Source organism: Ambystoma mexicanum, chromosome 4q, assembly GCF_040938575.1.
Source record: "Ambystoma mexicanum isolate Mex_15411 chromosome 4q, UKY_AmexF1_1, whole genome shotgun sequence".
NCBI classification, from domain to species: domain Eukaryota; kingdom Metazoa; phylum Chordata; class Amphibia; order Caudata; family Ambystomatidae; genus Ambystoma; species Ambystoma mexicanum.
Window position 1 is genome coordinate 31,882,399 of NC_090928.1, and position 14,390 is coordinate 31,896,788.

Consider the following 14,390-nt stretch of genomic DNA (forward strand, 5'->3'; position numbering starts at 1 on the left):
GCTGCGTGCGAGCGTGGGGTCACAACGTGCAACCAGGGTAGGCGAAGTCTGTTATATGGGGCGGCTCTTAAAAGAGCTTTTCTTTTGTTTTATTTTGTAGATGCTTTTAGAGGGACACCTTTTTTCATTTTTTGTTTGATTTTGTGTTTTCTTGTGAGGACATTGTTACAGTAAACTTCACCGCATCTTGTAGACGGGCAAACAAAACAGCATTAACAATGGGCGACAAAGAAATGCCATGTGGTTGGAAAACTCCTGCATTCCTACAACTAATGAGGTTGTTGCAGAAGAACATCCCAGCAGCGGACAAAAAAGTATTCATGCTTCTGTTGATGAGACAATTACCTGCGTATGGCTTGGAACATCCATGAGCAGTGGCCCACACTCTTCGTGGTTTTATTGATGAGAACAGCACCTTGGCAGTGGGAACAAGCCTCTTTACTAGCTTTAGCAACCTCTTTAGTCGACGGAACAAGCCTAAACAAGACATGTAACCCATATGCTTACCACCATAGTAGATGACAATAACATTGCCTCTCCCGAAAATGGCCAGGTCTTCGTCGGCAAAACTGAGCTCGTAGACACCGTTCCACAATGCAACCACTCCTTCCAACCCGAAATTGCCATAAAAGTTTCTTTCCAGGGCATACTTGTGCAGATCGAGTAGAAAGGCATCCCCTATAGGCAACACAATGGGTTTTGCCATGTCAGTCAGCCTCACTACGGAGAGTATAATGTACAGCAGTTTGAACGTCCCTTCCTGTGAACCACACCCACAGTACCTGATTGGATAATCCTGAAAGTCGCATGTGCATTGGACAGCAACGTAACAAGCGCAGATTGTTGCACATGCAGTGCCCAAAGCACTACAAGTACCGCACCCCAGTAAAGCAGGAGCAGTCCTTCAGCCCTTTCCAATACCTTTTGGCCAGCACCACCACATTGGGTACGGTAAATGGGCACACACGATTGCACCAATGCCATGCAAGACGTTAGCATCTAACACTGTCTGTGCTGCACAACACTTCATAGGTACCGTTAGTAATTCAGCCGGCTAGTGTAATGTCACTTGCCAGAACATCCACTACAATTCAATAATAGATTGCAAAATGTGTGCATCCACATTCATCCACTTCCGCAACCACTACCACAAATTTAAGGTATCAAAACCTTTTCTGCACTATGCGTATTACTGTTTTATAAGTGCCTCTGCACACGGTATCTGCCACTGAGCGGCCATTACGTTCTTTAAAAGTATACTGTTTTTTTCCCCATCCCCTACCATGAAGTGGCACGTTAGTGATATGTGCTTGCAACGTTCTCATTGACCCATATCATACAGTGTAATATCGACACAGCAACTCCCTGCTTTCCTTCTGACAATGCTACAAAATCTTTTCCCCACTAAACCACCTCCTACTTAAATCGTAAAATAATTGCATCAATAGCAGCATTGAAAGTATCGTACCAAGGGAAAGTAACTTCCCAAAAGATCATTCTCCGCACAGCTGTACTTCTGTACAGATTGCACCATTAAAGCAGGCTCTTTTTAAATCTGCCCCCTTCTACTCTCCGCCCTCTGAAACGCATCCACAAGAGGAGTGCCCGACTTGGGATGGTATCTCTCCTGCACTGAAATGTCACCAATAGCTCCCAGTGGCAGCGAGGAATGAAGTGAGAAGACTGCATTATGCAGAAGACCTTCTGGCCCCTAGGACCACAATACCTTCAAATCTAACTCCCTATATATGTGCGTGCGCAAGCTCTTCTCTCATCCGTCTCCAACTCCCTCAGGGTCACACGCTTCTGCAAAAAAACAATTGTTGGTAGATATGCTTTTCGCCTGGGGCCTCCCTCTGCAACAGGTACCCTGCCTCCCTGACACTTGAGGGGAATCATCGCCGGTTCCGGAAGAACCTCAAAGTCTCTCTCTTCGCACCATGCTGTTTCTGCTCATCTCTCCGTACTGTACCTTCCACTCCCTCCACCCATGCACTTTGTCGATCTAAGTCACACCTGTCCTACTAGGTTCTTTGTCTCCGTCTCCCCTTTATTTGCCCTCCTTTGCCTCGTTGTGCTTTGCTAGACAAGTGTGTAGGCGCATTACGAATGCCGTAGCATACAATCGCACATCATATGATATGATATACACACAACGCATGCACAACAGTAGGATGCCTGCCACTTACCGTATACACTCCAAAGTTGTTTTTTGTTTTCCGCACTACCCCACTTACTGCACACTTTTCAAGAAAATACTGGGCACACACAGCACACCTTGCATGTTACTAACTGCAAATAAATACATAGTTGATGCATATGCCCAGGGTGCCTGCTCCTTACATTGCTCACTTCCACCATAGCCTTCTGCACTTCTTTGTGCAAATAGACCTTCTGGCACACTGTTTGAGTATACAGCTGAACCACCAACCTTATAAACAGTGTCTTTCGCTCCACAGTTTCCATGGCTCCCATCCAGAAAATGGCTGGATGTGGCACCGGGAAGCGTGAAAGTACAGCATAAACCGCTGAGGTTTCGTGGTAGGGGGGGGGTAGCTGGGGGGTATAAATGTAAAACAGGATAAGGAGCTGGGTCTGTAGTACTGTCTCAGAAAATAAACTGTTTTGGGGGGGGGGGGGGGGTTTGGCCTGTTTTTGTTATGTACATGCTTGCTTACATATCTTTTTGTTTTTTATGTCTTTCGATGTGTTTCTGTTCCCTTCTCCTCACATTTGTACGGACTGAACGTCAACGCTTCTCTTACAGTTCTACAGGATTATATTCAACGCTGCGTGCAGAGTGGCAAACAAAACAGCATTGCCAATGGAGGTCAAACAAATTCAAATTCAATTTCCTTGGACCCACCGCAAATCTTAATGCTGTCACAGTCTGTGCTGAACATCCCAGCACTGCACATAAAGGCACACATGCTTCTGTTTATAAAATACCTCCCGAACTCTGGCTGTGGCAAATTACACCCCAATGTGCAACACGTGCAATTACCTACACCATGTGCTTGCGAACACATGTTGCCTCACTTTGGTTGTTCCACCAAGTGTAAAATGCTCTCTGCACCCATTATTCAAAGGTCACCATCCACGGGGAGAAACAGATGCAACTCTACATGCAGTATGGTGTGCTGGCTGTCGTCAAGGGATAGGCTCTTGGGTGCATAACCAACGGCCTGCAGCCCTTGGCCATATACCCAATACTGTAGGCCTTACCTACACTCAGCACAACATAATAGCCTCATGAAAGGGAACATTTCCCACATACCACAATCCACAAACGTAACATATGATGGGTGGTGCAAAGGGCAACTCATGGCAACAGCAAATAGCGTGTGGCTCCCTAATGTCCAAGGTGCATGTCAGGTCACTTGTGCTGTTCAACCATGTCTACAAGGTCCTGCACAACCATTTTTTCAACGTCACCACCATCGGAGACATGCATACTTAAAAGTGCATGCCTGTGTTATGGTGGTGTGCTATGGAGCAGGCATAGTCTCTTCGGTGATTGGCCTATGGGCTACAGGCATTCCCCATACACCCACCAGTGTAGCCCCTGGCCGCACCCAGCTCAACATAACAGAGTTATGCAGGTGAACAAGTGGTCGGGTACATGCAGGTCACCCCTAGCCACTTCTAAGCATCCTCTACTTCACCACTTCTCCCACAGGACACACTGGAGAAGTCGTTGCTCCATCAGGTCAGGGATATACTACACAGTGTAAGAATTGCAACCAATCCCCACAACCATAAAAGCAACATTTTAGCACACGCAACACACCGCACTGCAGTGTACGTTGCAGGTTTCATGTGTTCTCCATTGTTCTCCCCTTCTGCCATTGCTCTACAATCACTGACCGCTGGGCCTCAGCACACACTGCACACCCAAGTACAACCTATGTTTTACTTCTCATGTCATATATAATGCAGACCCCATCTGCAAATGCGCCTGCCAACTATCACCCTGACCACATTTATACATACATGGCTCAATTACATTGTGTTGCCTGTGCAGAACGGTATGTGAGTGGCTGTGTACATTGTCCATATTGCAACTTCCTTTCATGGCACAATGTGGTAAAACACTTCCTCAAGCAAGGGTCTTATAGGGGCCTACCCATAGCAAACACACATGGTGACGCGTGGCTCCCTATTTTGCAACACCAGCAATGATGTACACCATATGGTAATGTACACATAGCCTCTCACTTCCGCTGTTCCACCAAGTGCACAATGTCCTCCACAACGATTGTGTGCTACTCACCAACTCCAAATGCATGCACAGTAACAACTGCTTTGCTGCATTATATTGTGGAGGTGGTGATGAAGGCCTAGGCTGTTGAGCCATGCACCTAACAGTCAACATACGCACCAGCACTTCCAGTGTACGTTGCAAGTTTCAGGTGGTCTCCATTGTACTCCCCTTCTGCCATTCCTCTACCATCACTGGCCGCTGGGGCCTCACCACACACCCTAGTACAACCCATGTTTTACTTCTCATGCCATGTGTAATGCAGGCCCCATCTGCAAGTGTGCCTGCCAACTTTCACCCTGGCCACATCTTTGCATACAGGGCTCAACGACGTTGCATTGCCTGCGCTGAACGATATATGAGTGACTGTGTACATTATCCATATTGCAACTTTCTGATGCTGATCACTTCCTTTCATGGCGCAATGTGGTAAAACACTTCATCAAGCAAGGGTCTTACAAGGGCCAAACCATAGCAAACGCACATAGTGACATGTGGCTCCCTATTGTGCAACAGGGGCAATTATGTGCACCTTATGGTAATGAACGCATAGGAGCTCACTTCGGCTGTTCCACCAAGTGCATAAAGTCCCCGGCAACCATTGTGTGCTACTCACCAACTCCAAATGCATGCACAGTAACAACTGCAGCACTGTATTATATTGTGGAGGCTATGATGAAGGCCTAGGCTGTTGGGTGCATGGTCCACGGCCTTCGGCCATGCACCCAACAGTCTAGACCTAGTCCACACTCACCACAACATAACAGAGCATGCAGGCGACCAGGTACGCATGTGCCATGATTCACAAAGGCAGCATACGCACCAGCACTTCCACCCAACCGCCACACCAAAAAGCAGGGACGCAAGAACACATGTTCCACTTACCGTAATGCAGAACCAGCTCACTGTGTTTGGCACCGCTACCCAGTTCCAATCACAAAGCATTAGAAGCATGCAAACCAAACAAGACAATCTTCACAACATTGAGCCTGTTCCCACCACTCCAATACATGCATAGAACCAATGGTGCATACTGCACTGCAACACTTACTAATCTGCGCAATGGACACTACGCAAGCACATAGAAACATTTGCACCGGGACATCTTCCATATGTACACTATTCCGTTAATACACCCATTGGACACACTGCACGACTGTTCACTGTACCATCTCCACCCATACACAGACAACTGTAGGTTGTTCTACCAATCACCATACACATGCAACCACCATTGTGTGCATTGCAGCCAAATTGTATACAATAAGCAACAATGTGGCACCTACTTTCAACCAGTAGACATATATTTTCAACCAGTGCACATAAGTATCTGTGCCAGGGCTGCAGCCATGCATCCAAGGGGATACAGACTTACCTCACACAGCACTCCAAGGATCACGCTACGTTTAAATCCTCATGTGTTGTGGAATGCACTCCCAATCAGTAAATGTGCCTTCCACCACTCATAACAGTAAGACATCGCCGCTGTAGCTTGCATGCCATAACACAGGCTGCCTACAATGACCACACAAGATAGTTGCCTTTTGAGGTATCTGCGCATTTGCGGAGCATGCACTGATAGCGCTGGCAGACCTCAGTCTTCTTGTACAATGATATATATCACGTGAAGCTCTTCTCACTCCCGCACCCATTCCATCCCTTCTTCCCACCACCAGATGCCGTACACTGTTTTTCAGATCCTTTTGCCGCCGCATTGTCCTCCGATACAACATACTGCCGTCATGGAACACTTTTCACAAATCCCGTCACCGCACACTGTAGTTCAATCTAAGTTTTGACCGCGCTGCGAACAGGGAAATGGGATGCCGGAGCGGAGCCAGATAAGACTAATTTTAGTATGCACACTGCTACGTACAAGAGGCCCAGCCATGGACACAATAGCTTAGAGTCTTGCCACACACACCGCAACACTATCCTCCGATACACCATGGCAGCATTTCCCAAAACCTTTGACGCACAGCACGCTTCCCTCCAGCCAACCACCGTTCACATCCACTGTTCGCCGACAGCACGGCGTACTGCAGGCCAATGAGACTTTGGTCCGCGGAGCGAACAGGGAAATGGGTCCGCAAAGTGGAATCAGATATCACTAATTTTTTGGGACGTACATTTCAGTATTTTGCAAAAGAAATACTGGTTGGATTACCACCAAACACACAAAAGCACGAGTTCTGACCCAAGCCCCTGCTACTGCCGCAAATTTGGTGAAAATTCGTCCAGCCGTTCGGGCTGTAGCCATGCACAGTTTTTCCCCATTCAGTCTGTGGAGAAAAAATAATTGTTGGGTCCTCACCCCTATAACTTTGCCCCCCCTGCACGAAACCTCACCCAACTTGGCGAAAAAATTCAGAGCCAGCCATATACCTTTTTTTCCAAAGTTTGGTGAGGATTCCGCCAAGGGGAGCAAAGTTATAAGCCGCTGAAAAAGTGCTCTTCCTATGGATTTAGCAACTTAACCATAACTACACGGCTGCTACCGTGAGCCGTGTAATAAGTGTGATGGACAGATATCCTTTGAGTGTTTCCTTTAGTTTATTTTAAGCAGGGAAATCCTTGTCAGGGTAGGGATTGTGAAGGGTTTTTCCAACCTTCTAATTTATTAAAATGGCATTTGTTGAAACCTTCACAAAGTTGTCCGCCTCGCATTTCTAACCCCTCACACGGCTCATAAGAACAGAGGTGCAAAACAAATCTTTAGAACCCAGGATCTCTATAAAAGTGGAAGAAAAATCCAAACAGGCCAAGAAGGTGGCGTTAAATAGAAGCCATCAGGCACCTTTAGAGGAAGAGATACAAATAGAGACAGGAGGAGATTGTGACCAGCTTAGAACGAAGCAAGGAGACATGCAGGGAACAGGGTCACAATTATAGGACCATCTTCAACCCCACCCTACTTTTATGTGCTCGCACATTGGTACACGCAGGTGAGAAAGTGTTGTCACAGATGGCCTCAAGAACGCACCAACTTTCAAAGATTGTTCAAGGGTTTTTATTGAAAGCCTTCAGAAGTGTCTCACTAAGGACTGTCCTGCTCACTCTTGTCTACAATGGGCTTTACCCTCCTTAGCCAAGGCCCCTAATCCCCAGAGTGGTTACTTGAGATTGGTAGCCCCTGCTACCTAAGAATTGACTGGTTAGTGATGAGGGCCAAAAGGCAATGACCTTATCTATCAGACACTGCACTCCATCATACCTTCTTCCACAGTGACTCCTCTTTCACTATCTACGTTTCTTTTTTCAATCAGACTAACTTATTCTCGTACACTGCGGCTTAGTCTCAGTCACTCAATGTTCCCCAACTTGCACACACACTCACACCCACACCCAAACAGAAGTAACACTTTCTCTGACCAACCAATATCTCTGCTCGCAAATGCTTTCAATAACCTTGCTCCGCCACACCATCCTTCCTCTGCCCGATCTCTTGGTCTGCCTTCTACTCCCCTGACCTTACCTGAACAACATACTCTGCCCTGCTTTCTGGGTTCCTTCTTTTTTTCTCCTCACCCCAATGGGCCCTGACGCTTACCTGGATTTGCAAGACAATCAGTAGCCTGTTCTTTCCCTGTGGTTGCTTGGTACATGTGTAAGACTTTAAATGGTCTCTGAAGCCCCACCCCCTCCTCAAATGCGGGTCCACAGACATTTTTCCCAAAACTGCCCCTGCCAATTACAATCACTTTCAGAGACTGCAGGCATGTGATCTCCAAGTGCGGCCCACTGTAGTTCCAAAACAGCAGACACGCAAGATACAAGTGCTCCTTCATGAAACCTTTAAATCTGGGCCAGCTATAGTATTGCAATAAAGGCCTGCAACAAGAGCATTCACTCTGCTAGCTCCCTGATTTCCAGTTTGCAGTGCCAATCATTCCACAGTCCAGATGTTCACTGTCAGTTCTCTTGTGGTCGGGTTGCTTGCTCCTGCCCCCACTGGTGAGGCATCAGGGAATTTTAGCCCTCTTCGGGAGAAAGTGAAAAAGACTGGCCATCCTTGTGCACTATAGGTATGAGGTGATTGACAGAGACACTTGACATTTGCAGCCAGGTACAAGTAGCAGGGACAGAGACTTGGGCACTCCCAAATTGCAAACCCTGCCTCTTGGGTAGGACACACTCTGGTGATAACCCCAGTAGGATTCCAGCCACAGGTTCTGATGGGGGTACACCTCCTCTCTTGATAGGGTCATATTCCTGACCCTGTCACATCACATTTGGGACCAGGGTACTACCGGGTCGCCACAAGGACATATGGACATAGTGATCAAAAATGGCTGGCAGACAAGACAGCCGCCATCTGTGTACAATAATTTAAAAACTGTTGGTGACTGTAGGCGTCCAAAGTGGTGTGAGGGTTTTGACAAAGAATAAAAAGAATTTAGGAATCAGGGTCTGGAAAATCAGCTGCCAAAGAGAAGGATTGGCTTGAAAGTCTACGCAAGAAACAAAAAGTCAGTAGACCTTTCTGCTTCATAAGTTTCTTTATAACAGTTCAGGATAACCCTAAATAGGTTCTCGGGTTATTTACAGCATCCCTCCAACCCAAATTAATTTCTAACGATACAATTCAATAAAGAAAATACTCCATTAAATCTAGAGACAAGTGGTGAAGCACATATTTACATGTGTTGAAGGAATTTATGCAATCATGCGTAAAGTGTTTGTGTTGGTGCAATGCCAAAAGGATTATTAGATAAAAAGGGTTAAAAACAAAAAGGAGGAAACAACAGTACTTGGAGTTTTACCTTTGTGATGTGGGTTGTTGTAGTGGTAGAGACAGATTCAGATGTGATGGTTTGAGCACTCATAAGAACACCAGGCTCACTATCTCCGCTGCCATCCACCTATGGAAATAAAATGCAACATCAACTTAATTAAAATTAAAATAGCAGCAAGCAATTTGCTAGAAAGAGCTGTGTGACGGAAGACAAATTTAAGGAAATTAGCCAAGCAATTTGTCAGAAAGCGGTAGTGGTTGTGCAAAGGAAATCTTAACTTCAATAGTTGAGAAGACAAAAAGAACACACTAGATATAATTTTGAAACCATTAACAGTCCCTTTATTTGATGCGGTGTACAGCCCAGGGGCCCAACCCTGAAGACAGGGAATGACATTCCATGACAAAACCTGTGCCTGGGCGAAAGAATCAGATGAACACTACTACTTTCAATCTCAAAGAGATCAACCATTTTTATTTTCCATCTTCTTAATCTCACTAATTAATAAACCAACTGGTGTTGACAGAGATGAGTCTAACTTTGTAGAACCAGCATGAATCAAAAATAATCATACAACACACACACACACCCCCGCTCCCCAGTTATAATGGACAAAAGGAGGAGGCTCCATAGTTCAGAATTCTGAACCTCAACAGCATACCAGCACTTTGCGACAGGTTGACTGCTAAAATACATTAATCAATTTCATAAAGGGTGCAGATTAATGCCCGAAATACACAGTTTGCAGCAAATTATTCTAATGTCCTTATCCGCTGTGATGATGTCAAAACCGTGGAAACTAAAGCTCAGCAGCGACTGGTTTCCAAAGAGAAAACATACAAAAACATGCATTTTTATTTATTTTCATTTTATTATTTGTAATGCAGATCTAGTTCAAGAGCTGTAAAGAGTGTGGGTAGCCAGTATTTCAGTTGGTATCTTAACAGTAGCACAGTATTGTGAGTTTCTGTCTTTGCATCCATTGAGATTAGTCCTTGGTCAGGTGTTGAAAAAGACACGTTTTGAGAGATGTGCGAAACTGATGAATTGTGGGGGCATTCTGAGCCAATACCGGGATTGAGTTCCAGAGAATGGGCGTGTGAGAAGAGAAGGATTGTTTGAGGGTCCTCTCTTTGCAGACAGTCACAATCACAGAACGGAGGTAAACTAAAAGATCACAGGTTAAGGGGTTGCATTGTGTTTCAGAACAATACTTTTGGATTGTTACTTGAGTGAGGCAACTACTACTGTATGAGAAAAAATCTAAGTTAATGACTATACAATGTTAGTCTAGTGTAATAACATTTATCTGTCTTGACTGGCCATGATTCTAACTACCCGGATCTAGTGCTGCAAATCAAGCTTCTGAAGGGTCTTCCTTAAAACCTTGTCTCTGTCTCATCTTTACGAGTTCTTGTTTTATGCCCTCTGAAGGGAAGCTTCATCCATGGGCTTGACACTTCAGTGATGCCTGTTGCTCGGCTTTCTGTGCCCTGAGATATCTTCTATCGTCAAAGACTTTGTTAAAACACTGATCCTCTGAGCCTCCTTATGCCTTCAAAAAAATACAAATCAACGAGACATCTGCTGTGAGAATACTGTGAAAATATTCCCTAACTGAACCTTAGGGGGTGTGTGGTGCTTACTCAAGGGGCTGAGCTCCACCACCTGCTATGTGCTGTCCTCACCAGAGCAAGAGGGCAGACTGGCAGGGAATCATTACATGAACAGATCAGCCCCTCCTAAGAAATATACAAGGAATGAGCCTGTGGCTCACACTGGCACAGGCCAGGCTGAACAATAGACCATTTATTGAGACAGGAAGGTGTCATGGGGTGGAGTCCATAGGCCCTCTTCTGAGGGGGCGTGATCGGAAATCTATCTAGATGGCTGTTGTAAAACAAAAGTCCTAGAGATACATGGCATTCCCTGGGTTTGATCTAGAAAATGGACTAATGGTCGTATACACTTACTGATTTGTTTGGGTTGTGAGGGGGTTAGCGGGAATAGCATGTCGGAAGGCCTAGCCTAAACCTTCCCAAAGATTCTATGGTTATGTGGTCAGGGGTCTGGAGGGTGGGACAGGTTAGTCAGGAGGTCCCGAGTTAACGGATATGATGCTGTTTTACAAGCAAACCAATAAACCACCTTGTGTTTCACAATCACCAAAAATGAGAATGCAAATCTGATAATTCCGACACTAGTAAGGTAGCACAGATTAACAGTAAGACACTCAATGGGAACAGAAGAGAACTAATAGGTAGAGGTAGCCTTTGGGAAGTTCTAGTTTTGTTTGTGACTGTCCTAGAGAGAAGTTCCTTTTCATGAATTCACACCCCAAATATAAAGCCTGTCTTTTAAACTCTATTTATGCGTGCGGTGCAGTTTCCCAATCCTCAGCTAGTCCTGGTACACCGATCATTACAATCATACTGTGATCTCTCTATGCAAGATGCAAAGTGTGACATTTGCTTAGGGGAATAAGGTCCCCATCGCCAAGGACACATACAGAATGGGTTAGGTTTCCCAGGTGCAGTTCTTCCAAAACTACCATGTCTGCCTGGACAGCAGTTCTAATGCTCCCCGAGTCCCAGAGAGTTCTGGCTGGAAGACCCTGGGCACTAAGCAAAAGATGAATTTGTTTTTCTGTTTCTCCCATAGTGCACACTTTCCAAGCTTCCCGCCATGTTCCCTCTCCTTCCCTCAGGGACCAGGTCTGCCAGGTATTCGGCCTGCTGAGTGTCTTCTCTATGCCTGGTCGGTCCTATTCCTCAAAGGTGGATTCTGAGATTTTTTGGAGTAGCCCAATCTCCATTGGCTGCTCCTTGCTCCTCTCATTGCAGAACTAGGCGAGGTGCTGAGGCTTTGCACAAGCATAACATTTTATAACCTCTGGACGGGATGGCTTGGTGTAGCCGTGGGAATTGGACTATAGGGCCGGGTCTTTTAGCAGGGTTTGAGGCTGGTTGGTTTCTTCTTGAGTCCCCCCACTGGCTTCTCTGGCATAAAGGGCTCTTTGTTGGGCATTGGTAGTTTGTGTTCCCTCTTCCAAAGTGGGTTCATGTAGTTGCCAGATAATCTTCTGGACGAAAGAAGTCTCTGAGTTGCTTAAATGCAAGCATGTATTTTACTTAGTTTTTATCTTCCAGCCATTTCTTTAATATGTCTCCTACTCAATAAGACAGTTAACAACTTTAGATGAAGTCGAAAATGGTCGTATTCTTGGTCTTGCCCTGCACTTTCTAGGATGCCCTTCTTCATATGGAGTTCTCACATCAGGATTGAGGGCTTGAAAGGCTTGTTGTACTTCTGTTGGTGAGGAGGCAACATATCTAGCCAAACAATCCTGGTGTAACCCGGCTGTTTCGGCAGCCCACTCAAATTGTATAAAAAAAGTCTGAAGGAGCCACACCAATGTGAAGTTTTTGTAGGATCGCCAGGTAGGGGGGGCCTGCCAGTTGCCTTTTTTGTTCAGTCACCATGCTCTGCAGTGCAGTCAATGCTTCTTGATGTTATCAAATGATGTCCAGTTGGCCATCCATCAGAGCTTTCAAGAGGTCCTCCATCAAGGTGTTGCTTGTTTCCATACAAACGGGGTAGTCCTTTGGGCCTGAAGGTACTGCTACTTCTTTGTCTGAGTTTGCAGGGCTTCTCTACTGCAAGGAAACAGGACTAATGGGAAGGTCTTGAATCTTACTGCCTCTACTTTGGGTGCGTCAACATCCACTGGCTGGTTCTCTATCTGGACTCCTGTAGCTGGTCGCAAAACTTTGATTTGTACTATGGGCCAGGATGGTGGATTCTAGTTGTGTACTGGACTCAACTTTGTTAGGTTCCAATCCCGCAGACTCCCAGGAATCCTCAGCTTCTTCCGGAACCTGACTGAGTTAGGAATTCTAGCTCTACTTCAATTTCACAAACGTCTTTACTTAAGAACTCTGTGCTGGCAGTCACCTAGGAGTCTAGGCTTTAGATGTTTCTTCCATTCTCTTGGCATGAGCAGCCTCTGTTTCGGGGCCTGAGGAATCCCACAACTGACACCACGTGTCATAGATGGCTCAAGAAATACTCAGTCTCAAGAGTTGGTTCACGGGTTTTCATTAGCTTTATCAGGGACCAAAGGCCATCCCTCACTCTCTTTCCCTCTCTCTCACCTGGAAAGCACCAATCCTCTCTAGCCAGGCATCCCTATTCCACATCTTAGTATATACCGCAGGTTTCATCTGTCTAACCTCCCCCTAAAGAACTCCCTAGACTGTGCCTACACTTTCCAGTGTCTGGTAACCTAACAAATAAATAGGGTATATGTTTGTGCCTTATTGACACTTTACCTGATTCTATCTCCTTTCTATCAAGCCCACATACTCCTCTCCCTCTCACCTCCTGATGTTTTCCACTTATTAATCACATTATTCGGACTCCACTGGCTTGCAGTTCTTCTACTCCCTGTGTCTTTGCCCTGTGTCTCTCCAATGTCTCTCACTCCTTCTAAGCCTCGCCTCCACCCTTTGATGTTCCTACTTTCTCAGCAACACTACAAATCCCCTCCTCCACCCTACTGCTCCCTCTGCCACTTTACAACTCCCTCTTGCACTCTAGGACTCCCTCTTCCCCACGACTTCCTACACTACTAAGGACTAATTCAACCCACCTTCTACTCAAAAACCCTGCTTTCATTCAAGCTATCACTTCACATTCAATCCCAATATTTCTTCTTCTAAACACACTTGCCATTCTTTTACACACACTCTCAACACAGTACCACTAACACTCACATGAAAAAACTGTCACATGGGGAAGGGACAGGAAGTGGGGCCCTCCAAACTACCACCATCTCACTCTGGGGTAGGACTGGCACTAGACTGCTCCCTGGTAGGCAACTCATCCTAGGCTGCGTGGTGTTCCCTCCCAACGTCTGTTGACAAGGTCCGGGTATGGGGCTCGTCACAATTCCCATACTGGAAATTCCTTTATATTGTAAATCTGACAGTTTTCACAATCTCTTATTCCCAGTTAGATCAACGAAGCATTTTCACAGTTTGAAAAACCCAGTAAATCGTCAATTTGACAACACCATCATAGTGCCAGTTCCCACAGTCCCAATATTCATTGAGTTTGCCAATTCACACTGACAATCACAGTACTTTCCCGTTTGGATATAGCAGCATACACCCAATTAGACAAATGAAACATATTTCCATACTGACAATTAACTATACATCCACTAGAAATAACAATTGTACAATCTCAATATATTGCGGAGTTGGCAATGCCAGTACATCCCTAGTTTGATTAGTCCAATATATTCTTAGCTTGATCACACTGGTATATCATAATCCACACAATGACAGTAAACTCAAGTTTGAGTATCCCAAAATTCACCCAGATCACAA

At 45.6% G+C, this 14,390-nt stretch overlaps 1 protein-coding gene across 18 annotated transcripts in view; it reads right to left on the reverse strand.

Moving 5' to 3' along the window:
• EPB41L2 (erythrocyte membrane protein band 4.1 like 2) overlaps nucleotides 1-14,390 on the reverse strand; it is a 1,866,207-nt gene that overhangs the window by 174,606 nt on the left and 1,677,211 nt on the right. For all 18 annotated transcript variants that reach the window (XM_069607396.1, XM_069607395.1, XM_069607398.1 and 15 more), the window contains one exon: nucleotides 9,025-9,123. In XM_069607396.1, coding sequence (XP_069463497.1) covers nucleotides 9,025-9,123 — 99 coding nt within the window. The remainder of the gene's footprint in view (nucleotides 1-9,024; nucleotides 9,124-14,390) is intronic.